This window comes from Mollisia scopiformis (genome assembly GCF_001500285.1).
Source record: "Mollisia scopiformis unplaced genomic scaffold LY89scaffold_10, whole genome shotgun sequence".
Classification (NCBI taxonomy): Eukaryota; Fungi; Ascomycota; class Leotiomycetes; order Helotiales; family Mollisiaceae; genus Mollisia; species Mollisia scopiformis.
The window spans coordinates 218,715-243,847 of NW_017263590.1; the positions used below are offsets into that span (position 1 = coordinate 218,715).

Genomic DNA, 25,133 nt, shown 5'->3' on the forward strand with positions numbered 1-25,133 from the left:
GACGAAAATGAAATTTGGTCGCGAAATTGGTCGTTGCTGGGTAAACAAATCAGTTGGTCTGCAGGGATGTGCTGCAGTTTCTTTTGGGAATCGTGGCTGGTCACGTGTGGAGATACTTGCCCGATTTGGAAGAGCAATTTGAGAGTGGATTATGCGGGGAGGGGTTCTTGGGAGGAGATGGTTGGGCTTTTCATTGGGTTGTTTGTTGCATGAATCGAGGCAAGTCTATTGTTTCTTGGCCACATCGTCATCGCCGGGTAGATCATCAAGGATCGAGGATCACAAGTCACAAAAGATGAACAGATCTGAGCTCAAAAGAACGTGTTCTGAATTTATTCTCATGGCAACAGCCACGCTCGTCCTCCCAATCCATGCCAACATAATTTACTCGTCCTCATGGAGAAGCTTTTTCTACCCCCTTATCATTCAAAATCCTCTTTGCAAGGGAAAGACATTAATATACATCATCAAGCAAGCGTCTCGCCCAACCACACAAAAAGCTCTTCATGCATTGTTTGCTCTCGGTTTTTTTCTTCTCTCTCTTTATAGAAACAACGCTCAGAACGCCCTACCAGCGAGCATAAGCCTAGTCGCCCGGTAGTATCAATCAAATCATCAAGCCGCCCACACGTTTGTTGCTCCTCTCGAAAAATTAGAAAATGGGGGTATGAAGGAAAGTATAGCAAATGAAGACGCTTTGCAACAATGCACGCTTGCTCGTTTCGAAAGGAAAATTGAACGGTACCGCCGAACCTGATATCTAATGCTCATCCATGTTATGTACCCAAGTGCGTATCATTATCGTCCAAATCCTCATACACGTCGATTCATTGCTGCGGAAGCACCAGCCGATGCCATCTCTTGATGTTTAGCGCTGACGCTTCTAGTCACTCGTGGAAGACCGCTACTGCCTGGAGCAAGAACAGCCCCAGTACTTGTGCGTTTGTTGCCTGCCATCCCAGCAGTGGAAGCCAGACCATTGACTGCAGATTGTCTCCTTGAAGCTGCTCCAACAGGCTTAATGGGGCTAGTACCTGAAGCTTCGCGTTGCCTCACGGCAGTGCCATTTTTGAAACTAGTTGCAGGCGGTTCTGGAAGCGGACGACTGCTTGTAGTTGGTGTTGCTATTGTGTTCATTCGCTTGATAGGGGAGTCATTTCTGGCCGACAGGCGGCCAGTTGGTATCGAGACCTTTTGCCCAGTGATGAACTCGTGTCGAGCGGCCTCGTCTGGTTTCAAGCGTCTGTCGGGATCCCAGCGCAGACAGCGAGTCAAAAAGTCAAGGAAAGGTTCGTCATCGCATTTGAGGACTTGTTGCAAAGTCCTGGAAGATGGTCGCCGTCTCTTCCCCTTCGACGAGACCGTAAGGCGAGGCTTACCCATCGAGTCGAAGAAGAGTTTCCGACGAGTGCTCTTGTCGATTAAATGCTTCTCGGGTGGCCCGAAGACCTCCATGATGCAGGCAAGTTGTTCCTGCTCATTTTCTCCAGGGAAAATTGGAACTCCGGTGAAGAGTTCTGCCAAGATACAACCAACACTCCACATATCAATAGGCATGCCATAAGTCATACCAAGGATGACTTCTGGTGATCGATAGAATCGTGACTGGATATAAGTATACACTTTTTCATTCTCAAAACAGCTCGAACCGAAATCGATCACTTTGATCTCGGAATGTAGTGGATGAGCTAGGAGGATATTTTCGGGTTTGAGATCGCAATGAATGACCTTGTGTTGTTTTAACAAGAGCAAACTGCTGAGCATCTGCTTCGTGAATCGTCGCACAATCTTCAGGGAGAAGCCACGGAATGAGTTTGACTTGATGAACTCGTACAAATTCATATCCAGCAGTTCAGTAGAGATACAGAGATGGCCACGGAAATAAAAGCTTTGGGTGAAGTTGACCATGCTGTGCTTGTTTTTGGGATCCTGTGGCAGATTAGCGTGGATTCTAAAGACCATTATACCTCAACTTACCCATTCGCGCAGCTTTTGTAAGATGTTGACTTCTACCAAAGCTTGCTGATGGAATCTCTTCTTGTTGCGAATGATTTTTACAGCAACCAAGCCACCGGTCTTGTGATCAATACACCTGACGACCTGACCAAAACTTCCTTTCCCAAGGACATCAACAATTTCGTATCGGTAAGAAAGATGATCACCTTGTACAATAGTGTAATCTCCGCGTTCATCGTCATAACCGAAGTTGGCAGTATCGGATCTCAGCTCTCCAACATGTTTCGCAGCATCCAATGTACCACAAAAGTAGATATCCTTGAAATCAATAATCTCTCCGCGTTCAAAAATGTTGAGAGTGGCATGTCGAAGGGCGTCTTCACACGATACGCGCGTCTTGGGTGTCGCCCTCTTCCTCAAAGCATCAAGTTGTCTCGCAGCTTGCTCGGTCTCTTTTCGTTTCATACCGAGCTTTTTCATCTCTTCTTCAGCAACCATGTCGTCTTTGTCGAGATCCATAGTCCAGGGATCGACAGTTCGCATGGTGCCTGTAGATGTTTTCGAGTTGAGCATTTTCTGCACGACAGTTGAGGTCGTCCGCGTGGCAGCGGCTGGTCGCTCGGACTTCACATCGGCCGCTTCCTTCTTAGGACTACCATTCACTCCCCAAGAATCACTTCTCGTCCTATCATGGTTCCCAAATACGCTTAAGCTTGACACGGAGCTCTTCCTTCGCTTGGAATCGAGATAATTGGTTGACTTGTTCGATGGACTTGGACTTGGAACAGCATAAATACCCATATTACCGGTTGTCGCTGAGGCAGGGAGTCTCGGTGGAGGCATGTTATCATGCTTTGGAGGTTGTGGCGGATACTCTGAATCTCTTTCAATGGCGGCTTGTGAGACGCTAATGTTGCTCTTTGAAGTACTTCTCTTCCAACCCAGACTCAATTTCCGTCTCAAGGATGAGCCTGACGAGGGAGTTGGTGGCTGATCTTCTGGACTCGAAATTTGTGTTGGAGTTTCGGTTTTGGCTACAGAAGCCAATCTTTGAGCACGAGGTCCCGTGAGTCGAGCTGGACGTGGCGGTTCGGTGGCACCATCTGTGGCTGCAATATCACCGCTTGTCTTTGATCTAGGCATAAACGAATGTTCTCCACCACTTTTCGGGAGGGAGGAGGATATGAATGGAGATACTGTTTGTCTGGGGGCTCTCCCATTGATTGCAATCGGTTTGGTGGACTCGGAACTGCTTCCACCCATTTGAGAGGAAGATTCTGAACGGAGAAGATGGATTGAGCTGCTGCTCCTCATATGAGCAAGCTCTTTCTCCGCTTTCGAGTCATTTTTCCGTCTTGAAAAGAACGAAGCTTTCGATGCAGTCATTGGCGTGCTTGGTGTTTTTGTTGCTACACGCCTTGGAGGGGGTGTGACCTGGCCATCAGTGAAATTAGGATCTTTATCTGGCTGTAAAGCGGCGATTTTGGCACTTGTAGGTGTGCTGAGAGGAAGCAAATTCAATGGAGGGAGCCGTAGTGGCTGCAAATTCTTCTTCTTCACTGGCGTGGTATGATTTTGCTGATCTACATCAGAATTTGTAGCTGGTACTTTACGAATTCTCTGGTCTCGATCGTTCTTCGGGGCTTCCCGCACTGATCCTGGTCCAGATAAGCTATTTGTAGAAGTACTATTGATACTGCTGGCATCGAACGGCATGCTCGACTTTCTCTTGTTGAAGAATGGAGGCTCTGCAGGTGATTCTTTTGGAGACTCATAGGCTTTGGGTATTGCGGGTACTGGTGGAACTTCTTCCTCTTCATTATTCCCTGCTGAGCTGTGAACGCTTCTGGGCTTTGGTGTGGGAAGTCTAGAAGAAGAAGCTGGTTGGGGAACTCGAGGTTGTAGAGACCCAGTAGAAGTTCGGGCAGTATTGTAGCTCGTTGTCGATCCAATGGAGACTCCAGAACTGTACGACTTGCGATTACTGATATCTGGAGTAGTTCTGGACGAAGATGGCGTTGGAACTTTTCTTGGTAACATCGATGGAGACCTCGAAGATGTCCTGATGGTATTGCCGTCTGGTTGAGGGGTAGGCGGTGTGTTAGGCATGGGAGGTGCATTGTGAAGAATTGACAAGCGCTTCGCTCGTCTGGCATCCGTAGGACTGACCGTTCTAGCTCCAAGACCAGTGGCATGAGATGTTGATAGTGGCATCCCTGGCATAACAGACATTCTCTTTGCAGAGGATGATGGTGTAGTTGTGCCTCTTCCATTCACACGGCCAGGCGATTTTCCAGCAAAAGACGAAGATCGGGTATGATCTGGGGTCCCTGCCTTGAGCCCTGCATTTGTCTGCCCTTGGCGTGAGGGCGGCTGTAGAGACTTCGTTTTCGCTGCTCTTGAAGCAGTGAGCCCACGGGCTCCATCCGTGTAGGAGGGCCCACCACCAATGTTTACTCGTGTAGAAACACCTCCAGCGTCCGATAAACCCTGTGCCGAAACACTGGATGCCAGACTCGGCCTTCGTCTCTGAGCAGCTCTTGTAGTATCGGTATCTACCACACCAGGTCCGATAGATCTTCGAGGAGCCTTTACAGCGTTCGCAGCAGCACTGCCAGATATAGGGGGATATTGACTTTGACGTCTATTCCGCATTGCCAGCGGTGCGCTTGGAGGATCCATGGCTCCAGAAGCCCCCGAGGTCGTAGAAGATACACTGCTCTGGCGAGTCGATGTACTTTGCCGTCGTAAGATTGAGTCTGCCCTTGCAACTCTTAGCCCTGTCGGCCCTCGACCTGCTACAGATCCTCTCGCATCCGCCATGGTGGTATTCGGTTCTAATGGTCTCTTCCCTGCGGTTGACTTGTTCGGTTCGATAACGGGAGCACGATCAAAGTTAAAATCATTTGACGCTGTTGCAATGCTACTCTGCAGATCGTCAAAACTGGGTGAAGGGAGGAAATCATAAGATCCGCTTGTGTTCTCGTCCGTCGCGTTGTATCCTCCGAAGGAGAAGAGGGAGTGGTTATTTCGGGAGGATGCGTGCAGTGTTGGCTCTCTCACCGATCCAGTACGCGCTCTTGCGCCTGGATCATAGTTTTCTTGCCTACTAATTGAGTCAGCATATTTATCATCTGGAATTCGTGAATCAATCTGCCATACGCGGTGGAGGTCGTGAAGTCCGGCCTTGGACCTGACGGGGCCTTTTGTTCTCGAATCATTGAAAGAGTCCGTCGAGGTCTCCAGAGAAGGGTCCGGCGACGAGAGCGTGTTCAGGGTCCTCCTTCACGAAGAAGCTCAGTCCATCCAAGGGCCGAGGTGTTCGACTGACTATTTCATTTCAAGAGTCGTTCGTGGAGAGTTTCAAGCAGGGTAGTCGTTGTCGTGTGGCCCGCAGCTTATTTTGAGGATTGAGGGCGACCAGGACAGGAGAAGGCGTGTGAAGTTGCGACCACCGACGCGGATCTGAACAGGTGGAGGAGTGGTCTTGACGGTGAGGTGTGTTCTGCTGGGTCTGGGTCTGGGTCTGCGTCCTTGTCCTCTGAAAAGAATATTTGTCGTTCCTGCGAGTTGCCGTGGCCGTGATGTCGAGAGGTGCCGCCAGTGCTTGGGCGTTGCTGTCGAGACTAATGAACCCCGGTCGTCTACTTTCGCTACAAGGAGATAGGCCAGACGCTCTCAATAATGCTGGATGATTGTGAAGCGAGAACCGCGGGCTGTTTACGGGGCAGGAAGCATCACAATAAATAATAGACGTATTATGGGATATGGAATATGGGATGTCTGAAACCGAGACTGCTGGTCAACCGACTTTCTGTATATTGAATGAGTGATCAGGCTCGAGTGAGGACTCCGAGTTCGTGACCAGAAACGGCCGTCTCTCGCTCTGTGGCTCCTTTTTCTGATCGGGGAATTTTAGAGGAAGCCAGAACCCCCTGAAATGGCTGCCGTGATCTGCTTCTCCATCCCTTAAACTAGCATATATAGCTGTAGAATAGCATATTATTATTACACCGGTAGCAAGCAAGCTATAGACTCATAGCAAACCTTTCTCCTTTAATTTGCACGCTTACAGAATCTATTCGGGCCAGCCCATCTTCCGTTCTTCTTCTCAGGTACGGAAAAGGGGTACTTCCACGACACTTCTCAACCTGCATCTGACGGCTGTCTGCCGGTTTGTTTATCGGTCTGTGTTGGACCAGCTGGGACTCATTCTACTGGGCCATGCGATTTGATGTTTGTGCCCCTGCAGCGCTGGCACATCTGTCACTTTTTCATCTGTTTATTGGAGCACACAAAATTGTGACTCGCGGTCTCGGCATTCCAAAAACGTCATCATGTGAAGACAAACCTTATCGATAGCAGTTGATGCTTCACTTTCACACTTTCTTATGTCTTGAGATGCAAACAACTTCTATCATCGCGCTGCACGAAATCAATTTGCACACTTGGGTCTTTAAAGTATCTCCATGTCGTCAATACTAAGTCGGAGGTTCGTGGTCGCATGCCTCTGAATCACGACAAGCTCGCAGGAGGGGGAACAATAGCATTCACAGAGAGCTTATACGAGTCCACGAACTTATCACCATCTGAAGTCTGCAGAACAATCTGTTCTTTCTCCCAGAAAACTTGGAATATTCAGCAACATATGCTGAACTTCTATCACCAGCGCCCGCATCGAGAACCTGAAAGGCCTTGTTCTAAGCCGCATCCGGCATCACAGGACCTCCAACCTCCCGAACCATATCTGCGGAACCCTTCACGAGACAAATATGGACGAATTCACTGTCGATGCTTTCGTCAATCGTGACGACCCTATACCGGTCATCTCCTTCGATCCGCAAAATGACCTTTCCGATGAAGTCGAAGGCGACCTTTCGGACAGCGAGCGCAAGAGGGATAGATTGAAGAGACATGGGAAGAACTTGAAGGAAAACATGCGGAAAGTAACCGGGCAGAAGTCAGAACCTGGTACAAGCATGCAGGATCGGATTCTGGAGAAGTGAGATCTACGTTACAAGTCTATGGTACACAGCTGACGTCCCACAGGTTACTTCAGCAGGTGATACCTGTCGAGGACCTCTCCTCCTCTCGTGCCGAATCGTCTCCTGCTCTCGACTATACCTCCCGCCCCTCCTTCTCCTTACCGACTATGTCTGCGAACTTTCGCAGATTCAATGCTCGCATTGGTGTGGTGTTTGTATTCCAGTCGAAAGTCATCCGACTCCTGTCCTGGAACACTCCAACACATACACTCTCCTTCCTCGCTGTATATACATTTATCTGCCTCGATCCATATCTCTTGACCGTTCTCCCATTGGCCATTCTCCTCCTCGCCCTCCTCATCCCATCATTCATCGCTCGACACCCTCCACCAACTACAAACGCAGCACATGCTACATATGGCTACAGCACGGCAGGTCCACCATTGGCACCTCCAGTAACTGTCAAGCCTGTGAAGGAGCTGAGTAAAGACTTCTTCCGAAATATGCGAGACTTGCAGAATAGTATGGAAGACTTCTCTCGAGTCCACGACCAAGTTCTCTCCATACTTACTCCTGCCACGAATTTTTCCAACGAACCACTATCGAGTACCCTCTTCCTCTTCGGATTCCTCGCAATACTAGTCATGCTCACAGCCTCCCACCTGCTACCCTGGCGTCTAATAGTCCTAGGTATTGGTTGGACGGTAACGGCACTGGGCCACCCCACCATCCAAAAACAGATGCACAGCGTCCACAAGCAACACATCATCCCCCGAGAAGTGCAAGCCAAAACCCTACTCGATACCTGGATATCCCAAGACATAATCCTCGACTCAGCGCCCGAAACCCGCGAAGTAGAGATCTTCGAACTGCAAAAGCTATCCTCGGCAGGAGAATGGGAATCCTGGCTCTTCAGCTCCAGTCCCTACGATCCCCTAAGCGAAAGCCGAATTCGCCACGAGCGTCCGAAAGGTACTCGCTTCTTTGAAGACGTCCAGCCTCCCAAGGGCTGGGAATGGAGCGAGAAGAAATGGGCGCTTGATCTGTGGTCCAGGGAGTGGGTTGAGGAGAGGATCATCACGGGCGTGGAGGTTGAGACGGAGGGCGAAAGGTGGGTTTATGATATTCGATACGAGTATGAGGATAGTGATCAGGGACTTATTTATGGTGAGGATGGGGAAGGTCCGGCGAGTCCGCCGCCGAAAAAGGGGAAGAAGAAGGCGTTGCCGACGTGGGAGGAGGGAAGCGATGCTGAATCCGAAGGGAGGGGACGGAGAGGAGAGTGGAGAAGGAGAAGGTGGGTCAGGATGGTGAAGAGGAAATGGCAGCCCAGGAGGTCGGTTTCTGAGGGGAGTCGGTAGCATTACTGCGTCTCGAAAATTTGAAGTCACAATACCCACACATTTTCCAAATACTGAACCGCGGCGAGCAATTCCAATACCCAAGAGCGACAAGTCCCACGTGGGTTCTGTCTTAGGTAAGTACCAAAGGGATTCCGGAGCTTGAGGAAGTTCTCAAACATTGTTTATTCACTAGATATCTTTCTGTTTTCTACATTATCACCAATAGGTGAATCACTGAACCTTCCCAACCTTCCCAGTTAGATCCCTATATAAACAACAACCCGACTCCAACTCTAATTCATATCACTCGAAACAGAGCCGTAGCAATTACAGAATATGTTGTGAGCCGGTTCCTGGTGTCGATAACGGATCATAGTTTGATTTAGGATTCAATTCATGTGTTCACTTCTTTCAATTTCGATTTGAATCTTCGATGTCAAGAGATTGGTTGTTGTCACATGAAAAGCTACTATCAAAAGACAAGTCGTTATCAAGAGAGAAGATGTTGTCATGTTAACAATAATAACTCTTTTCATTACAACCCCCATAAACACAAAAAACTCTTTCCCCCACACTTCCACTACTAACAAGAAAAGTCTTCTCTTCTCCTCTCCTCTCCACAGCACCTCACACCTGGCACCTCCCAAAGACATGTTGCATTCCGCCGAGTACAGAGCTGCTAAAGAGTCCGGAGAAACCTCGGGCCGGTCAGGGGTTTTTATAGACTTTGCAGGACGGATTGTGGGAGAGTTGTTGGACGGACGGTAGTCCGGGCATCTTCAATTCACTGCACGCTTACGTTTTGTGCTCTTTGTTCACCTCTTTTCCCAAAGAGCGATTGGTCGTTATCAGAATATTCACCATGTAGGTGCACTCACACCTTGATTTCGTGGAATATAAATACCAAAGCCTTCCTCGATTCTTGATCTGTACTGCAAGTGCTTTCATCGTCGAAATGGGGCACGGACTCGAAGTCGTGCTGTCCATCGTGGTTCTATGCTTCCCGGCGTCAATGTAGACGTGGGAAGGAGTTTTAATTAGTTATCAGACTTTGGTTTGTGTTCGTTCTGCTGTTTGTGGAGTCTATATTTGGGTGGTAGCAAGAGGGTAAGCTTGTTGTCAATCTTTTGTTTCGTCGGTAAGAGTATGTCGTCTGTTCAGTGGGACGTTATTGTCACGTTCTCTTGTTATGTTGAAGGTACCCAGATTTCATCTTTGAGGTTCGCTTTTTCTCTATTTTGGGCTTGAGCTGGGATTGAAGCTTATGTGTTGATCCTAAATTTGTTGACAGCGAAAGAAAGAGGTTTGTTGACAACAACAGGACACATCGACGATAAATGAGTTACTTTCCCCCAAAGAAACTTCTTCATACCTCAACCCACCTCACAAAGGTTACCTGATCGTCACGGGCCGACAACCCTCCAATAGTACAGATGATTGATCTGGGTGCGCGTTTCCCAATGGCGTTAGGTGGGTTTGGGGGTTTATATACCTGGGAGATGTCATTAGCGTGGAGTTAGGCTGTGTATTCACTCATATCGTCAAGAGGGAGAGACGAAGATTGGTTGTTTTTCATATTCACCTTATGTTCAATCTTATTCAATACCCAGGATAGCCCTTTGGCTTGAAAATGAGGCAGGGGTAGAGACCCCGAAACGGAAGTTTGACCAAGCCGGAGTTGCACTAGATTCCCTCATGTTGGCACCGAAAGTTGGGACATTCGAAGGTCGAATCAAGTCGCAGTAAAGTAAACACACATTTAGAAACTTGATTGTCTGGTCCTAAGGAAGTAGTCTTCCGATGGCTTTCCTATGAGAGGGTGGGCAAAGATACTATTGGGTGCGTTGGACGTCACATGTGGACGTGCATCGTGAGGAGGTGCGGCTGAGCAAGGCAAGGATGCTACCATCCATTATCAGATTCCGGGCCGGGCCTTGATTCTTTCTGTTTTGTCATCAAGTTGACCGGATCCAGTGTACTTGTCGCCTGGGATTTGCTGCGGAACTCGCAATTAGTTTTCAGGCTTGTTCAACGGGTTTGTTACACTTGTAGTTGATCGATCAGTAAACATCATAGGATCATTTCTCAGAAATCAAATTAAAGTAGCATTGGTGAGAATTGCTTTTGAAGAAATGAAGCTAAGATGCCTTATACCCGTCTTATATCACAAGCCGTCGCCTCTTGATTCGCTTGCCCTTCTACGCCTTTCTTTTGGTTTTGGGTACAATTGGTGAACGGAACGGCACGCGAGTCATTCCATCCCTGTGTATGCTGGAAAAATGGGGTTGATCGTTGCCGTTGTGGGGAATATGTGAAAACTGCAAGATTTCATTCGTGCCACCTTTTAAGGCATCGCAGCCCATGCAAACAGGATCCCTCGTCTCGAGTTGTAAGCGAGGATGGGTTGCAACCACTAGAGCATGTATGCAATGTAAGAGTGTTGCCCGCAAAAGCAATACAACAGACCAGAGGAGATAAGATAAACGACCATTTTGTTCACAGGTTGCCCCTCTTTTGCAATTACTGCTTCTAAACTACCACTTTCCAACTAACAACATTCAAAACTACCATCTCCATGGACAAAGTAACCCAATATGCATCCGACGTCGAGCGCAAACTCACCCGCATCAACCATACAATGTCCAAAGGCGTCTCAAAATTGAGCATGAACGACCTAATCAAGCAAGCACGTCAAGGTAACTCCGTGAAACATGCTATCAAGAAAGGTATCAAAAGCACCGACGTAAGTCCTCCTCCCTCCCACTCTACTCCTATCTCTAAAACACCAAACAGAAAGCCAATCCCTCCGATGCAGAAGCCCGCGAATTCCTCGCTCAGATGAATCGCCTTGTTGATCTGGAGGTTAAGCAGATGGATTTGACGATCCAGTCTAAGCCTCAGTTTGATAAGTTGCATTGTTCTGGTATTTCCCTTCCCTTTTCATCAAGATAGTGTTGGGTTTGCTAATCCAGTGGCAGGCTTTGTGAGGAGGCATCTGGAGAAGTCAGAGGGCAAAGGATCGTGCTTGGATATGGCGAATGTTCTCATTGAGAGGAGCGCGCCAGATCTGCTGCCTGAGCTTCAGGCGTTGCAGTGGAAGGAGTATAATAAGTTTCATGAGATGTTGGCGTATTATTCTGGATCTGCTGGGGGTGAGGAATTGGTTGACGATGAGAGGGATTGAGGATTCTTCGTTTTGATCTACTTTTATTGCCTGTTGGCTGTTTTGAATGATGGTTCAGCTGATGAGCAATACTTTTGATTGGGCCAGTTATAGTTAATGAGCTTTTCCATGAAGTTTGAATCGAATATCATTTGTTCTTATTTCTTCTTCCTCCGGAAGTCTATCCCAAGACGGAACCCAGTTTTTCCAGTCTCTACCACAACCGTCACAAACTCTTAATCCCCAAATCATAATCCGAACGAACCTGCGGCTCGCACCCCTGCCTATTCTCCAACATCTTCCTATTCTCCTCCAACTGCTCAGCCGAGAAATTCCTCCTCTCCTCCGGCGGAACGAACGGTGGCGGCAACAAGTTCTTATCTGGATGAAACCACTGCTCCTTTGGAACTTTCGTCCCGTCAACGCCACGATAATCGATCTCGTTTTGAGGCTTATAGGGCATGCGGTCGAGCATTGCTTTGATGAGCTCTGGTCGTAGAGCAACGGCGTCGACGACTGAGCGATCGGCGGTTAGAGAGCGGAAGACGCCATCTTTGCAGAGGGCGAAGATGCCGTTGAGGGTGAGGTCGTGTTTGAGGGGTTTAAGAATTTGGGTTAGTTCTTTTTGAGCTGCTAGGCGTTGGGGATCTTTGAGAGATGATAGTGGGATAGGGTATTGAGAGGTTGAAGACATGGTTTTTGTTCTTGTAAAAGTCAGCTGAGATTATTTTGATTTGAGAAGGCGACTTTCTTGAGGAGTGGGTTGGGTGAGCGTCTGAGGTATGCGGCACAGTATGGGGCGCTCGGTTTTTAATCCCCTAAGCTGCCATTCAAAACACACTTTTCTAGGCTGTGTGGCACCCCTAAGCGAAATAATTAGGCCTTAAACCACAGCGCATTTAAGGACATTTGGCGAGGTGTGAGGTGTTGGGCTTTGGCGCAATCGAGTGCCTCAGGCCTGCAAAAGTGTGTTTATGGCAGCTTAGGGGATATGTAGGGTTGACAAGCGATCATCCTACATTGCTACTCTGCACGTCATACCACCGGGATTGATTGGGTCCAAATCCCTGGTTGGTGTCACTTTACCCCGAAAACTTTAGTATTGCTATTGAAAAGTTCGTAACACAGCCTCAAGTATCCCTTGGGCGGAACTTATAGCATAAAGACGACACACTTCAAGATTTGAAAATGCAAAGGCCTCAAACTATAACTGTATGAAAGTGTGGTCTTCCTCAATTTCTCCTTCAAGTTACAAAATAGCGAGCGTGTCAATCCTTCCAATCGCGCATCTACGGCAAAGATAGATATAGAAAGTTCCACTCGTCCCAAGTCCAAATCTCATTCATCGCATATCTCCATCTCACACTTCCGCCAGTAACTTTCTAGTTTCCAGAAAGAAAGCAAGTTCCCCAGGGCGGGCCACTAGGGTAAAAACAAGCAAAGCAATTATAAGGAGTACAGTCCGCCAAACTCATGCAACCAGGAACTCCAGGACAGACAACCTGCCTCTCAAAAAGATTCTCCAAATCAACAGAGCGCGGTGTAGTCCCAGTGATCGGAGTAACATTTGGTTTGTCATCAGGATTCATAAGAGCGTTGATATCAACAGTCAGACGACCATCGACAGGAGACTCGGCAAGTTGTGTGAGCGATGCTGGTACTTCAGAGCCACTTGCCTGATACTGGGCTGCTTGCTCTGAAGCGAGTTTCTGGACTTGGCCCACGTCGAGTTGGTGGTAGTCGAGGACTGTGAGATTGTTTGCGAAGGTTCGGAGGACACCGTCGGAACCGAGATGAAAGACGCTGAGATCATCATATGTCATACCCTGGATTATGCTGTTGAGGTCATCTCCAGCTATGTAGCGAAGAGTGCTTGAACTTGTAGATTCGGTGGGTGTAGCTCGGGTCTATAGAGACATTAGTCAAGTCTGATCTAGAAAGAGGATAATCTGCTCACCCAAGTGATTGTCAGGCATAGCAAGACAGAGAAAAGTCTTGAAGTAACAATCATCTTGATTCAGTTTGGTTTGATGATTGTTGGGAATTCAGGGCGAAAATGATGTTCGAGGAATCACTTGAGCGCTGAAAGAGAGTACATATATATCTGCGGTGGACAAAGAACCAGCACAGCTTAGCGATTGTGTACTTGGACGTAAGCATATCTTCTGACTCCTCTTTCTTGAAGACGGTTTCGTGATCTGAATCCCATGTTTAGAAAGTAGGACTTACAGCTCGCTCTCGCATTCCCATCAGCTAACCATTCAATTGAATTGGAACTGACTGCTACACAGCATGAGGCATCAATGGCACTGAGATCGCTGACCGCATAGATCTCCATTTTGGATGAATTCGGTCCGTTTCGTGTACTCGAGTTTGATCATTCGAGGCTCCCACGCTCCTGCTCTGGCCTCAGGACCAGAATTCGCAACACGGATGCCGAATCTTTTGTAGAACTGGGTCATGATCTTCTTGTTTAACAGACATCTATAATTAGTCAAGTGAGCTTATGCGGCGCTGTGTGCTACGATGCAAGGCAAGTTGTTCAGCTGTTAAGTTGTATCGCTCTAACTAGCTGTGACCTGTACGTAATTCAGTGGCCCAGCAAAGCAAAGAAACGTATCCATTGACTCTTATTGATTCCATCGGAATCCAACGCGTGTTCTCAATTTCCATTAGCTTAAGTGTTTCTATTCTATCGGCATTGAGCTGTGTGAACAAATGAATAAAGATTTTCAATTATAGCAAAGTAGAGAAACTCAACCGAGGATAATACAGCACCCGGCCTTCAGTTACGTAGAAACAATTCCACTACTCTCGATCTTCTCACTTCTTACTACTAGATGATGAGGCTGTATTACAATTGCACGGTAATTCGGTAAGTGTGGCACCTCTTCTATGTGCTGACTTCAGACAAACCCCTGCTGCCCCTGCATACATGTGCCGTAGCGGCAGTGCGCTACATTGCTTCTTTTCTTCTCAAATATCTGCCGAGCGGGGAATGATCTTCGATGGAGATCGGATCTTACGCCCCCATTATGCAATCATAGGTTAGCCGGAAAGTTGGGCTTCTTTAGCCTATCTATTTTATGCGCGGGAGTATTCCGAGACAGCAAATAATATTCACAACTTCATGTTCTTACGCCTCAAAACTCACCTTGTCGAGTCGACACGATCCCTCATTGCTCATAATTCTTAAAGTGGACTCCACTTTCCCACCAAAGGGCAGTAGGCGTCAGCCTGTCGTAATGTTCCTGTACAACTCTGATCGGAGGAGTCTTCGTTCTGAGTGAATGAACGACAGTGTGTAGATGTTGGTTGAGTGCGCCTCCCCACCACACTACGGCAATACAAGCATCGAATCCACAGCCAACTATCTCTGACAAGAATTACTGTAAGCTGACGAAAGCATCATGTGTGTGAGAGTTTGATGCACTTTGACATCATAAGGAATGACATGTGCGACATTAGAAAAGACATCTTGAAAATAGTTAAAAGCCATCCAGAAATCAAACTCCGAGTTTCATATCTATACAAATATTCATAACTTCTTTGAGAATCTCAACTATCAAGGAACTTAAGACTTTCCCCTTCACTTTGCAATCATAAAAATGCTTTACAAAAGCCTCTTCGTTGTTGCACTGGCCTTGATCAGCTTCTCAGCCGCTCAAGGACCGCAGCCATGTTACAATGCGTGAGTCTCATTTCATTCAATATATCATCTTCCGAGCCTTGAGGCACATACTAATTCATGTAAAACAGGGCGGACCCTGATGGAGGTATTGGGAACTACTGCTCATGCGCTGATGGTATGTTTTTTCATGCCACTTTCAATGCAATGAGCTAATAAGAGAACCTTTGCAGGATCATGCTGGAATATCAACCCCGATGGACATAGTTGTGATCCAACTGGAACCGACAAATATCCCTCGTGCCCATAGTCAGGATTCCGCTGGGAGAGCCCCATAGCACGGTCATGTATGTCTTGTTTCTCCTTGGCCATTGAAAGCTAACATTGTATAGACAAATCTTGCGTGGATATGGAGCGTCTGAGCTTGGGGCTTAACTTTGGCGGAGGGTCCAAGAATATGGGTTTTAGATAGACCAAAGACTATTCGTGGGACTATATCAACACCATTCATCTACTTTTCAAGCCGTGATTTTTCAGAATTATTACGTCAAGGGCGAACGTGAGCCATGCAGCGAAATGTACGTCAACACTTAGAAATCATTCACGTAAATTATGACCAATCATTCGCGAACAAATTGCATTCTCCGAAACCACGGAGAATATTGAGAGTATATGAAACATGCTATGCCTCTGTGAATTGTGGAAGAGTATTACAGAACTACCGGTGTTGGAGTCTTTCATTCGCAGCTAGCATTCTCACTCATCCCTACCAAGATCCTTGGGACACTCGTCAGCAGATGAGTGTGTGTTCGAAGGCATAGTTTTGAGGGGTCGGGAGCGGTCCGCTAACACAGAAATCATTTCTCGCCTAGAGGATATCTCTGAAGATAAAAGGTGTCAGCATGGCTCAAGTCGCGATGGGATGGATTTTTATGAAAAATGGCATAGTGTCTATTTGTCGTCTGGTAAAAAAGAGTCATATTGACCAAGCAGTCGCTGGTGTTATGGTCAGGATGACTGAAGACGAATGCAAGTACCTCAGAGAAACATATATCCCAAAGATGATTATGAAATACTTGCTTCGAAAGCTCGAAATCAGATAGCCAAGCTTGAAGTTGAGATGGTTGTGTCGAGAGAATTTCAAAGATCTTGGTAGCTCAAAGTAATTTGATGCATTTGGCAGCCCTTTCAACATCAACGAGTACTTCTATCCGGCGAGAAATTGCTCGCACTGCCTGGAAAATTCACTGAAAATCGGTTGCTGAAAATGGAAACTCGCTTAAGAGGACTATTACTACTCTCTCCAAGTGAGGGTTCGCTTTCGTCAACAACAAAGCTATACTCGTAGCCTAGAAGCTTCAACTGCTATCCTAAAACAACTCAAAAGCTACCCATCACCAAACTTCTCACCAAAGCACAAGATGGCGTCCAAACACGACGATACGCTGCCGCCAACCTTTGCCCAACGTTCGATGAGTCCTAGTCCTCAACCAGACCATACGACTGACGATGCACTCTCTCAAATCCGATCTGACGAGTTGTCAGCCTCACCTTCCCGAGTCCCAGTCCACGATAATGCAAGTCTGCTCGATGGAGATGAAGATGAAGATGCCGAGCAGGAGTCAGACCAGGAAGCGGAACAATACGAGTCGAACGTTGAAGAGTACGAAAGTGAGGGCAAAGAAGATGAATCCGACGTGGAGCCCGAGGTTCGCTTGACACCACGTGAGAAGAAGTTGAAGACCGAGGAGGATCAAGACGAGGATTATGATGAAGACAGCGCCGAGGAAAGCGAGGATGAGGATGAGGACGAATATGAGGAGCTTGCCAAGACTGAGAAGATTGGTAGGAAGGGTACGAGAACTGGTTTGAGAAGCGCGAGCAAGAAATGAATGTCGAGGTCGCTAGATGGTGAACATTCGAAGGGACACTTCTAGATCTGGGCAGCGGGTATCGTTTCAGCATGGTTTGTGAACTGACAAGGGAATCGAAAATAATCGAGCATCAATGAAAACTTCTCACTTGAGCGGGTCGTGGCTTCCGAAAGTGTGTACAGAATTGCACGTAGAGGGTGAGCAGTCAAGTCCCTTGCACCTTCCCAATGCAAATGGCATCTCTGGATATCTTTGACAATGCTACATTATCTTCCTTTCCAAACACATCATTCTTTGCATCCAGACAAACCATCGTTATCAAAACATATTAATATCGCTCATTCGAAGACATCAAAATATCTCCACAAGGGTCACTTGCAACATGGCCGACGACAGAGTACCACCAGAACGCCCCCAAACTCCTGCCCCGGATCACCCAAGACGACGCGTTGTTCCTCGGAACATTAGTCCAACACCTCGAAGCATGCGACGGACTCGTGCCGGGAGAAATCCATATCGCCTCCAAACCGCAAGTCCAGAAAACGAAAGCAATGAATCGGACGTCGAGGAGTATTCGCCACCAGAATCTAAGAGTCAGGAAGAGAGAACCCACCGATCAATGGTGCAAATTTCGCACTCGTTTTTCGGTAGACGATACAGCGATGGATCAACAGGCGAAGCATTCAGACACATTGCGCCCAGTGAAAGAGTGAGCCGCAGACACAAGCACCTGGTACCCAGATCAGCAGGAGGTTCAGAGGATCAGAGACTGTACAACCTTATTCCGATTCCCGGTGTAAATGGACCGGATTCGGATCACCTGCTATACGAGCTCAAGTTTAGGGCGGAGAACGATGCAGAGCTAACTACACAGCAAAAAGTATTGAAATTCGAGCAAGAGTTTCCAGGACTGTATGCTGCAGTTGAGAATATTGCAATCCAGGGTACGCAAGTATTTGTGAAGGTTGCTGCTAAAGATGCTGTTCCGATTATCATATTTAACTCAATGGGGTCAGTTCGCAAAGTAATATGGGACTTGATCTGACCTGATGCACTGACATCGTTGTAGGAAGAGAGTGACTTTACTCACACGTTCGAAGCTGAGGTATTTGGAAGCCCACTAGCCGCAGCTATGAACTAACAAGAAATAGATACGTTGGGAGGCTCTTCCGAGCTTTGCACGACAACTCTGTTCTACTTTACGATTGCACATCCTTTGGTACGGAGGGAAGGGAGAACAGTCCAACAGAGCATATTGCATCTGACGATAATGTTCACGAATCCATTGTAATCCGAGTGGGCGACATAGAAGAAGTAACGCCTGAAGAGGAATCGACAGAAGAGGGAAGTCAGACTCGACGGGATCTCAGCGACCCAGCCCGTGACGCAACATCGCCTCAGACACTGGATGGAGCCGAGACAACGTCGCACGAGACGACTCCAACGGGACCCTCTCAAAGCGACTTCTCAAGGAGAGTATCGAGTAACACCACGGAATTGATAGAGCGCCTGCGAGCTGAGCATCCGGATCTAGCTAGACGAGCGAATTCTCAGAGCACGCTAAACACCACAGAGAACAGGTCTCTATCGGAAGAACCAAGTGTAGATGTTCCTTCGAGAGAGTCGAGACTCGGTGGTGTTATGAATGGTCAACAGGTAGCAGGGTCCCCGGCACATCAGGAGGAGCGAGATCCTGCTCTGAATATGCTCAATCGAGCTCGCAGCAATATGGAAGCTGCCTTTCTGGACGGCAATTCTTCAGACAATGAAGACCGAGATGGATTTGGGCAACGAGCTCCCTCAACTCCGAGTTCATCTTTCCAATCCGAATCTGCAGGGGTAGTTCTCACAGACCAAAGCACACCCGCTGATATCGACGACGACGATACTTTGTACGATTGGGCGAGCGGAGAAAACGACGGGGAGCGGTCCAACGAGGCGTCGCTTGTGGGTCAAGAGGAGGAAGCTGACAATGAAGAAGACCTTCACAATGCATCATCACCTCAACCACAGTCAGAAAGATCCACAGAAGCTGGAGGAGCTCAAGCTGAACAGGAAGAGAATGATTCCAGTGAATCCAATGATGCGAGGATCGTCACGACTCCGCCGGGAGAGGTCAATTCACAGGTCAATCCAGCTCTTGGGGAGGTGTATCCTACCCCTCCGGTTGAGGAGGTTGCACCAGGAGTTGAATCCAGTGATACAGGATTGGAAAATGTACCAGATCTAGTACATGGATCAAGCTCCAGCGATGCGGACTCCGAGGGCAGTTCGATCTCAAGACGTGCAAGAAGCAGGAGAAGGGGCAAAAAGAAAGGCAAGAGGAGATCCAAAAGTCGGTAGTTAGACTGAAGAAGTCTTGCGCTTGGAGAAGGTGATTGAAGTTTGCTGTTTGATTGGAGGAGGACTCAAGTTTCCTCAAAGCGTCTTATACACCTTTCTGTAGTTTAATGAGCGGGATCAAGGATTGTCAGCCTTTAGTGCTTTAGCTCCTTTGATGGCACGTGAGGACAAGCTGTGTTGAATGTCCAAAGTGAAAGTTGCTACTCGGAGGCTCAAAAATCCTTTTGACAAAACCCGACAAGATGAAGTCGAACTTGCGTCATATTCCTCTCTGGTGCCTAATTTTGTTGCATGTCGCAGTTCTCATAACTTATAACTAGAACTCAACTCATAAGTTCAACTCATATTACTTGAGCTGCCATTATGATTACTATTATGAGTTATGAGAGCTGCGATGTGTAACGAAACCACTTGCGAGCACAATGCTGAATCAAGGCTAACAAGGCTAAAGCTCAAAACCAAATCAATGGAGATCTAACAGCAACGAGCTTATACCAATCTTATGCAATAGCCGGGGATAAGATCTCCGCAAGCTCTTAAGAGCCGGGAGTGGCCCCCACGTGATCGAAAGCCGGCAGCTGAGTTAGATTGGGCTTATACATTATCATTGCCTTTCAAAATACTAAGCTATCTTGTTTTGTTGCATGTCGTAGTTCTCATAACTCATGATTGTGTCTCATAATCCAGCTCATATTATTCAAATTGCCATCATGAGCATTATGAGCAGCAATTATGAGTTATGAGAGGTGCGATGTGCAACAAAGCTATTTGGTAAGGCTAAATCAAGCTAGCAAAACCAAGGCTTGTCGACAAGGCTGAGACCCAGAAGTGTGCTCTTCGAGATGGGAAGCAATTATCAAAGACGCCATAGCTCTAAAAACCACGCACACAATGGGTAACAAAGCTGTGCTTATACAAACTGTACAATCCTAAACTTAAACTTAAGCTAGATTGACAGAGAGTCCGCTCTTACCAAGAAATCCCATTACGCTTGCTACTCTCTGAGTTTCTCTGAGTGATTGATTCAATGAGATTTTGATTTCCAGATGAATCCCTTGCGAGGACATACTTGTCTTTGCCAGCATCGTGTAAAATGTAAAGGCTTCGAGTTTTATAACTTGCAGCAACCGCTGGGAAGGAAAGACTCTCCGCACGGACCTCAGAGCCGACGTAGTTACTTGCTAGTTCAGGGGTGTTCTTTGAAGGGAGGAAGCATGCAAAATGCGTGAATATTAAAAACGGCTAATCATCAGCTCGCAAACACGGCTCGTAAGATACGAAGATGTGACCTTTGAAAGAACTTCACGATCGATCGTCAAAGAACGGGAACAGCATGGACCAGAAGAGAGATGACCACGCCTGCTCTGATGCAAAGGGAGGACAACGAGAACATAAGTACAGCACTCACCTCCAGATTCCCTTCAGACAATCGATCTCCACCGCCGCCACCATGGCAAGCGGGGACGAGAGCGATGTTGGTGGATCATCTACAAGACCGAACGACGCAGAATCAAGACGTCCGTCAACGACAAGCACGCAAGGCTCGACGGCTGATCCAGAACCAAGTCAAAATGATCGAGCTTCAGGTTTCTTTGGAAGTCTTAGGACGAATCGGAGTTACAACCCTCTCAGCAAGGACGATCAACTGATGGGTAGAGACTGGCCACCGGAAGGACCCAGGCGAGAAGTGAGAGGTGAGTCTTTCGAGGTGATGTTTGAGAGACGTGAACAACATCTGATGTATCATCAGGTACGGCAGAACCTCTAGCTTCGATGAACATCCGCGCACCTAGGAGAAGAAGAAGCAGTGCTCCGTCGAGCGCAGGACGTTCAAGACAAGACGTCGAGGCTGGAGCTACAGTAGAGAATGATCGTGCAGGAACTTCAGATTCAGACACTCCTAGACGTCCAAAGGGTCCTCGAGATGGTTCACAAGGCCCACCTGCACCTCCTTCAAGCCCAGCAAGCGATGCTGATGGTGTAGCTGATTCTGATGGTTACCCAACACAGAGTTCAAGAGAGAACAACAGGAGTAGATTTCGAGCTGCAGCACTGCTACCTGGTGATGGTGATGTTACGGATTCGGACGACGAGGACGACTTTGATGATATTCATAGCCCTGTCGCGCTTGCCGACTTTGGCAGGGAGACAAGTATGGGTGAAATAGACTTCAACCAACAACGTCTCCCGAATACATCTCATAGAAGATCAAGCGATACGCAACAACTATTCGGCATCGAAAGTATAATTCCAAGCAAGGCTGACGGTAGCACCGGATCGTCAATTCTGAGCATCCGCTACGACGACCACCAACGCCCAAACTCATCATTTCCAAACAAAGGTTATGATATGAGGGGACTTTCAAGCAACCGTAACAACACTGAACAGTTTGATGACTCGAATTCTCGCTCACCTTCACAGCACGATAACAGTGGAAGTCTAAATTCGAGCTTTGAAAGTAGACAACAACCGTCTACTCGTGAATCGCAAACCAGAACTTCATCTTCGACGAGAGCGTCGAATGCTCATACATTGGCGTTTGAATCTAGGGAGAGGGATCGCTTCGGATCAAACACATTCAACGAAAGTCGAATCAATAGGGCTCCAGGTCGTGCACCAACACAAAGCTTCGCTGCTACGAGATCCAGTGGATCAGAGGAACAATTTGGTGGTACTGGTCGTAGAGCTTCGAATCAACAGTCTCGACCTCCACAGCTTCGAAGTCAGGCGACACATCAAGGCCAGGATATTGGAGCAAGTGGTGCTGCAGAATCTTGGGATCGAGAATACCCCACTCCTCCAATGGCTACACCTCCGATGCCTCCTCCTCCAATCCCTACTCCGCCAAGAGTGAGAGCATTTGCGAATTTCCTTCAGCAACACGCCCGGGTGGCTCGCAATATCGAGCAAGCATCGGAGCAGGGACAAGACGAGCAAAAATCTTCCGAACAAAAAGATGCCGGTGATGGTGGATATCCATGGCGGCTCCCAACCCAGGAAACCACTCTACCATCGCCACTTCCCGGTAGCCAAGCAGCGGTACGGCAAGCAACAAGAGCCTTGCACAATATAACCACCAGTAACGCTGATCTGGCCTTGGTGATTGCCGAGTCTGATAAGTACAGACGCGAACGAGAACGTCGGCCGCTTGATATATCCGTCATTGAGCGAGCTCTTGGAGAGGCATTTAATGAATTTGGTCGAACTCCAAATTCGGAATCACCAGAGATCAGAGTTGATCCTCCAACACCACAGCCAAGGGCTTCCACTTATGGCACAGGCCCTGAATGGACGCAAGGTACAGGCCAGCACCGTAAACGACCCAGCAGCGTGGCATTCTCTCCAGCATCAAATCTACAGCCGCTTCGAGAACCTGCACCGTTCCGAGCACCATTGGAAGGATCGGGACAAACACAGGGGTTAGGAATATTTGATATGCCTAGTGACGCGAGTCAACAGACTGGGCCATCAATTGACAGGGCTGGTAGGTTTAATTCATCTAGAGGGCCAGGGAATGGTTCAAGACAAGACTCTCTTCTCGCGAACACATCCGAGCGAAAACGCCACGCCAGCACACAAGGCAATCGTGCCAGTATGACTGATTCAATCAGAGAGCCAGAGAGTATGTTGAGACGGAATGCTCAACAACGAAGACTTTCCATCGACACGAGAGCAGCTGGGAGAGCCATGCAGTCCCACCTCAGTTCTGACGACAGGTCGTCGCGAGGTAGTCTTGGAAGGAACCAAGATACTGCACCAAGTTCTCGGGCAGGATCAAACGCTCATGATATGCCTCCTCCCCCTCCACGTGGAACCACCGGTAACCATGGGAGGTCGACGACTCAAGCTCAACGTCAAAGCACAACTCAACGTCGGAGCGTCCCTTCTCAAGAACAGTCGTCTACTTCAGAAGCCAGCGGAGGTCCACGTCAAAGCGCAAGTGCTCCTCCAAGACAGTCTTCCACTTCGACTACCAGGGCAGGTCCTCACCAAGAATCGATATTGCTAGAAGATGAAAGCGAAGAGGAGTGAGGTCGAGAGGAAATCGGCCTATGATTCTCGGTTTGTAGTGGGTTTTGTAATGCGTTCGGAGTCGAGGAGGTCTGGCTGGGTAGCTATCGTCGATCGATGAGATGCATCAAACTACAGTCGCTGGCAGCGCTGGCAGCGCAGACAGCGCAGGAAGCGCAAATAGCGGTTTTTCGACTTTTCAGAGCGTTGACTTGGACTCGACCTTCGATTCTTGAAGCTCATTCGGAGACGTTAAGATTTGATGCATTCAGAGCATTTACGAAGCATTGAAGGTTCTCAATCCGAGCTGGCGTTTGACGGATCTGGGATTGATTCGGCATGGTTTTTCTTTTTTTCTGCTTTTGCCTTGATTCAAAGAATATTCAGAGGCGGGTGGATTTTCGTTTGTTGGAGGATCAGGGATGATCAGGGAGTATTCCGCTCTTCTACTCGTTGTGGTATCGTTGGCGTTGTGATTTTTGCTTGATGGAATGCGTTGAAGTTCGGAAAAGAAATTGACATTTGAAATACACTCAGTGACACGTGACACCTAAATCACACCCGATCCTGTTGAATTCGAGTATACTTCATTTCGGACTCTCCTTCAACGATTCGGAACAATCAGGAATCATCCTTCATCATTCGCCGAACTCAACCCAAGAGCCTCAACTCCTTTCCCTCTTTGCCTAAACACGTGCACCGGGCGCCTCCGAACACCTCTGACAGCGAACCGAGAAAATCAGCCCACCAACACTAATAATCACCTCACGCTTCCTATTCATTCTCTTTCCTGTTCCTGCATCGCACCACTGTTTATTTACATCATCATTCCTTTCTCGCTCATTGGTGTGCAAACGGAGAAGTCTCCTGATGCCGTACGAGAGGAGGTCAACATGAGATCATTTGGCCGTCACTTTTTGAGCTTTTGTCTGTTGGAAGATGAATAATTCCCGACGGACGGGTAGGCGGTGCGCTTTGTGATTTTCTTTGCGTGTGTTATATATTGTATGTAGGTAGCCTCCATACATATCCTTTTTCATTACACAGCAGCAAAACGCAATACATTCTACTCATCCATACAAAACACTCCACTCAATTCCACTCAAGCAAGAAACAAACTCTCTACTCCTCAGCGGGAACCAATAAATCTCCTCTTTCTACTACTGTACAATACACAACATCACACATCTCCTCACAACTTCACACAATGCCTCCCCTCAGACTCTCCCCAACAGCAGCGATGCGAACTCTCCGCCTATCCCAACCCATCCGCAGCCAACCCTTCAGCGTAATATCCCGCATCCGCCAAGCAGCGCGAGGTTTCGAACCGCACCCCTTCGAACGCTACCCCACGAGCACGAAAGCCGCGCCCGCAGACTGGGGACGCCAGTTCAGGAAACTGGGTGATGCTGCGATGTTGTAAGTTTCCCCTTCTCTCCTCTCTCCTGCTTTCTTAGGACGAGGCTGATTTAGAGGTATATAGTTATTTTCCCGGTTTCGCGCTCGTGCTTGGTTGGCCGTTGTTGGGGGAGGCGTTGTTGGATGGGCATATGGAATAGGGGATCTCGGTCTTTGCTGCATTCTAGTGCTCTGAAATTTGGGCAGGGAAATCGACCTAGCAATGGTGGGGGAGGGAAGAAGCACTGGTTCCTGACGGCGGTGCTGATTTTGGGGTGGGATACTTGTACATATATTTTTGGGGAGACGTTTTGGGATCAGATTGGGCAGGAGGAGTGGTTGGATGATGGGTGACTTTTGCGATGCATTGGTGGCGTTTAGAGGGCGAGCAATAAGTATGTGAATAGCTCGGGGTAATTGAATAAAATGAAT

At 47.9% G+C, this 25,133-nt stretch overlaps 10 protein-coding genes across 10 annotated transcripts; 6 read left to right on the plus strand and 4 right to left on the minus strand.

Annotated features, from left to right (window-relative positions):
• Nucleotides 1-813: 813 nt before the first annotated feature.
• Nucleotides 814-5,177, minus strand: LY89DRAFT_732634 (uncharacterized protein; the record flags this gene model as incomplete). Its single annotated transcript, XM_018219707.1, has 3 exons — nucleotides 814-1,929; nucleotides 1,978-5,062; nucleotides 5,119-5,177. The coding sequence occupies 3 exons, from the start codon at nucleotides 5,175-5,177 to the stop codon at nucleotides 814-816; spliced, it is 4,260 nt and encodes a 1,419-aa protein (XP_018072282.1).
• Nucleotides 5,178-6,728: 1,551 nt separating this feature from the next.
• LY89DRAFT_583262 (Pex24p-domain-containing protein) lies at nucleotides 6,729-8,302 on the plus strand (the record flags this gene model as incomplete). The annotated part of the gene is made up of 2 exons (XM_018209204.1): nucleotides 6,729-6,958; nucleotides 7,006-8,302. The coding sequence occupies 2 exons, from the start codon at nucleotides 6,729-6,731 to the stop codon at nucleotides 8,300-8,302; spliced, it is 1,527 nt and encodes a 508-aa protein (XP_018072283.1).
• Nucleotides 8,303-10,695: 2,393 nt separating this feature from the next.
• Nucleotides 10,696-11,594, plus strand: LY89DRAFT_781056 (uncharacterized protein). The gene is made up of 3 exons (XM_018222443.1): nucleotides 10,696-11,027; nucleotides 11,078-11,207; nucleotides 11,263-11,594. The coding sequence occupies exons 1-3, from the start codon at nucleotides 10,860-10,862 to the stop codon at nucleotides 11,466-11,468; spliced, it is 504 nt and encodes a 167-aa protein (XP_018072284.1). The 5' UTR covers nucleotides 10,696-10,859; the 3' UTR covers nucleotides 11,469-11,594.
• On the minus strand, nucleotides 11,590-12,358 carry LY89DRAFT_683917 (uncharacterized protein). The gene is made up of 2 exons (XM_018214778.1): nucleotides 12,190-12,358; nucleotides 11,590-12,142 (listed from the first exon to the last, which is right to left on the minus strand). The coding sequence occupies exon 2, from the start codon at nucleotides 12,139-12,141 to the stop codon at nucleotides 11,674-11,676; it is 468 nt and encodes a 155-aa protein (XP_018072285.1). The 5' UTR covers nucleotide 12,142; nucleotides 12,190-12,358; the 3' UTR covers nucleotides 11,590-11,673.
• Nucleotides 12,359-12,678: 320 nt separating this feature from the next.
• On the minus strand, nucleotides 12,679-13,522 carry LY89DRAFT_781058 (uncharacterized protein). Its single transcript, XM_018222444.1, has 2 exons — nucleotides 13,405-13,522; nucleotides 12,679-13,354 (listed from the first exon to the last, which is right to left on the minus strand). The coding sequence occupies exons 1-2, from the start codon at nucleotides 13,456-13,458 to the stop codon at nucleotides 12,830-12,832; spliced, it is 579 nt and encodes a 192-aa protein (XP_018072286.1). The 5' UTR covers nucleotides 13,459-13,522; the 3' UTR covers nucleotides 12,679-12,829.
• Nucleotides 13,523-14,986: 1,464 nt separating this feature from the next.
• On the plus strand, nucleotides 14,987-15,564 carry LY89DRAFT_683920 (uncharacterized protein). The gene is made up of 4 exons (XM_018214779.1): nucleotides 14,987-15,138; nucleotides 15,207-15,253; nucleotides 15,309-15,422; nucleotides 15,468-15,564. Exons 1-3 carry the CDS (start codon nucleotides 15,056-15,058, stop codon nucleotides 15,383-15,385), a joined length of 207 nt encoding a protein of 68 aa, XP_018072287.1. The 5' UTR covers nucleotides 14,987-15,055; the 3' UTR covers nucleotides 15,386-15,422; nucleotides 15,468-15,564.
• A 661-nt stretch (nucleotides 15,565-16,225) lies between these two features.
• LY89DRAFT_32056 (uncharacterized protein) lies at nucleotides 16,226-17,186 on the minus strand. The gene has a single exon (XM_018206710.1). The coding sequence runs from the start codon at nucleotides 17,038-17,040 to the stop codon at nucleotides 16,555-16,557; it is 486 nt and encodes a 161-aa protein (XP_018072288.1). The 5' UTR covers nucleotides 17,041-17,186; the 3' UTR covers nucleotides 16,226-16,554.
• LY89DRAFT_33335 (uncharacterized protein) lies at nucleotides 17,150-18,292 on the plus strand. Its single transcript, XM_018206808.1, has one exon. It carries the CDS (start codon nucleotides 17,332-17,334, stop codon nucleotides 17,992-17,994), a length of 663 nt encoding a protein of 220 aa, XP_018072289.1. The 5' UTR covers nucleotides 17,150-17,331; the 3' UTR covers nucleotides 17,995-18,292.
• A 2,450-nt stretch (nucleotides 18,293-20,742) lies between these two features.
• LY89DRAFT_668145 (uncharacterized protein) lies at nucleotides 20,743-23,324 on the plus strand (the record flags this gene model as incomplete). Its single annotated transcript, XM_018213022.1, has 2 exons — nucleotides 20,743-20,986; nucleotides 21,043-23,324. The coding sequence occupies 2 exons, from the start codon at nucleotides 20,743-20,745 to the stop codon at nucleotides 23,322-23,324; spliced, it is 2,526 nt and encodes an 841-aa protein (XP_018072290.1).
• Nucleotides 23,325-24,510: 1,186 nt separating this feature from the next.
• LY89DRAFT_668146 (uncharacterized protein) lies at nucleotides 24,511-25,055 on the plus strand (the record flags this gene model as incomplete). The annotated part of the gene is made up of 2 exons (XM_018213023.1): nucleotides 24,511-24,722; nucleotides 24,890-25,055. The coding sequence occupies 2 exons, from the start codon at nucleotides 24,511-24,513 to the stop codon at nucleotides 25,053-25,055; spliced, it is 378 nt and encodes a 125-aa protein (XP_018072291.1).
• Nucleotides 25,056-25,133: the final 78 nt, after the last annotated feature.

Coding starts and splice junctions, on each gene's coding strand:
- LY89DRAFT_683917 (XM_018214778.1), bottom strand. CDS start 12,141: ATGTCTTCAACCTCTCAATACCCTATCCCACTATCATCTCTCAAAGAT.
- LY89DRAFT_683920 (XM_018214779.1), top strand. CDS start 15,056: ATGCTTTACAAAAGCCTCTTCGTTGTTGCACTGGCCTTGATCAGCTTC. Junction 15,139..15,206: donor CCGCAGCCATGTTACAATGC/GTGAGTCTCATT, acceptor CATGTAAAACAG/GGCGGACCCTGATGGAGGTA. Junction 15,254..15,308: donor CTACTGCTCATGCGCTGATG/GTATGTTTTTTC, acceptor GAACCTTTGCAG/GATCATGCTGGAATATCAAC.
- LY89DRAFT_33335 (XM_018206808.1), top strand. CDS start 17,332: ATGGCCGACGACAGAGTACCACCAGAACGCCCCCAAACTCCTGCCCCG.
- LY89DRAFT_32056 (XM_018206710.1), bottom strand. CDS start 17,040: ATGCTGAAACGATACCCGCTGCCCAGATCTAGAAGTGTCCCTTCGAAT.
- LY89DRAFT_781058 (XM_018222444.1), bottom strand. CDS start 13,458: ATGATTGTTACTTCAAGACTTTTCTCTGTCTTGCTATGCCTGACAATC. Junction 13,355..13,404: donor TATGCCTGACAATCACTTGG/GTGAGCAGATTA, acceptor ATGTCTCTATAG/ACCCGAGCTACACCCACCGA.
- LY89DRAFT_781056 (XM_018222443.1), top strand. CDS start 10,860: ATGGACAAAGTAACCCAATATGCATCCGACGTCGAGCGCAAACTCACC. Junction 11,028..11,077: donor AAGGTATCAAAAGCACCGAC/GTAAGTCCTCCT, acceptor AACACCAAACAG/AAAGCCAATCCCTCCGATGC. Junction 11,208..11,262: donor TGATAAGTTGCATTGTTCTG/GTATTTCCCTTC, acceptor ATCCAGTGGCAG/GCTTTGTGAGGAGGCATCTG.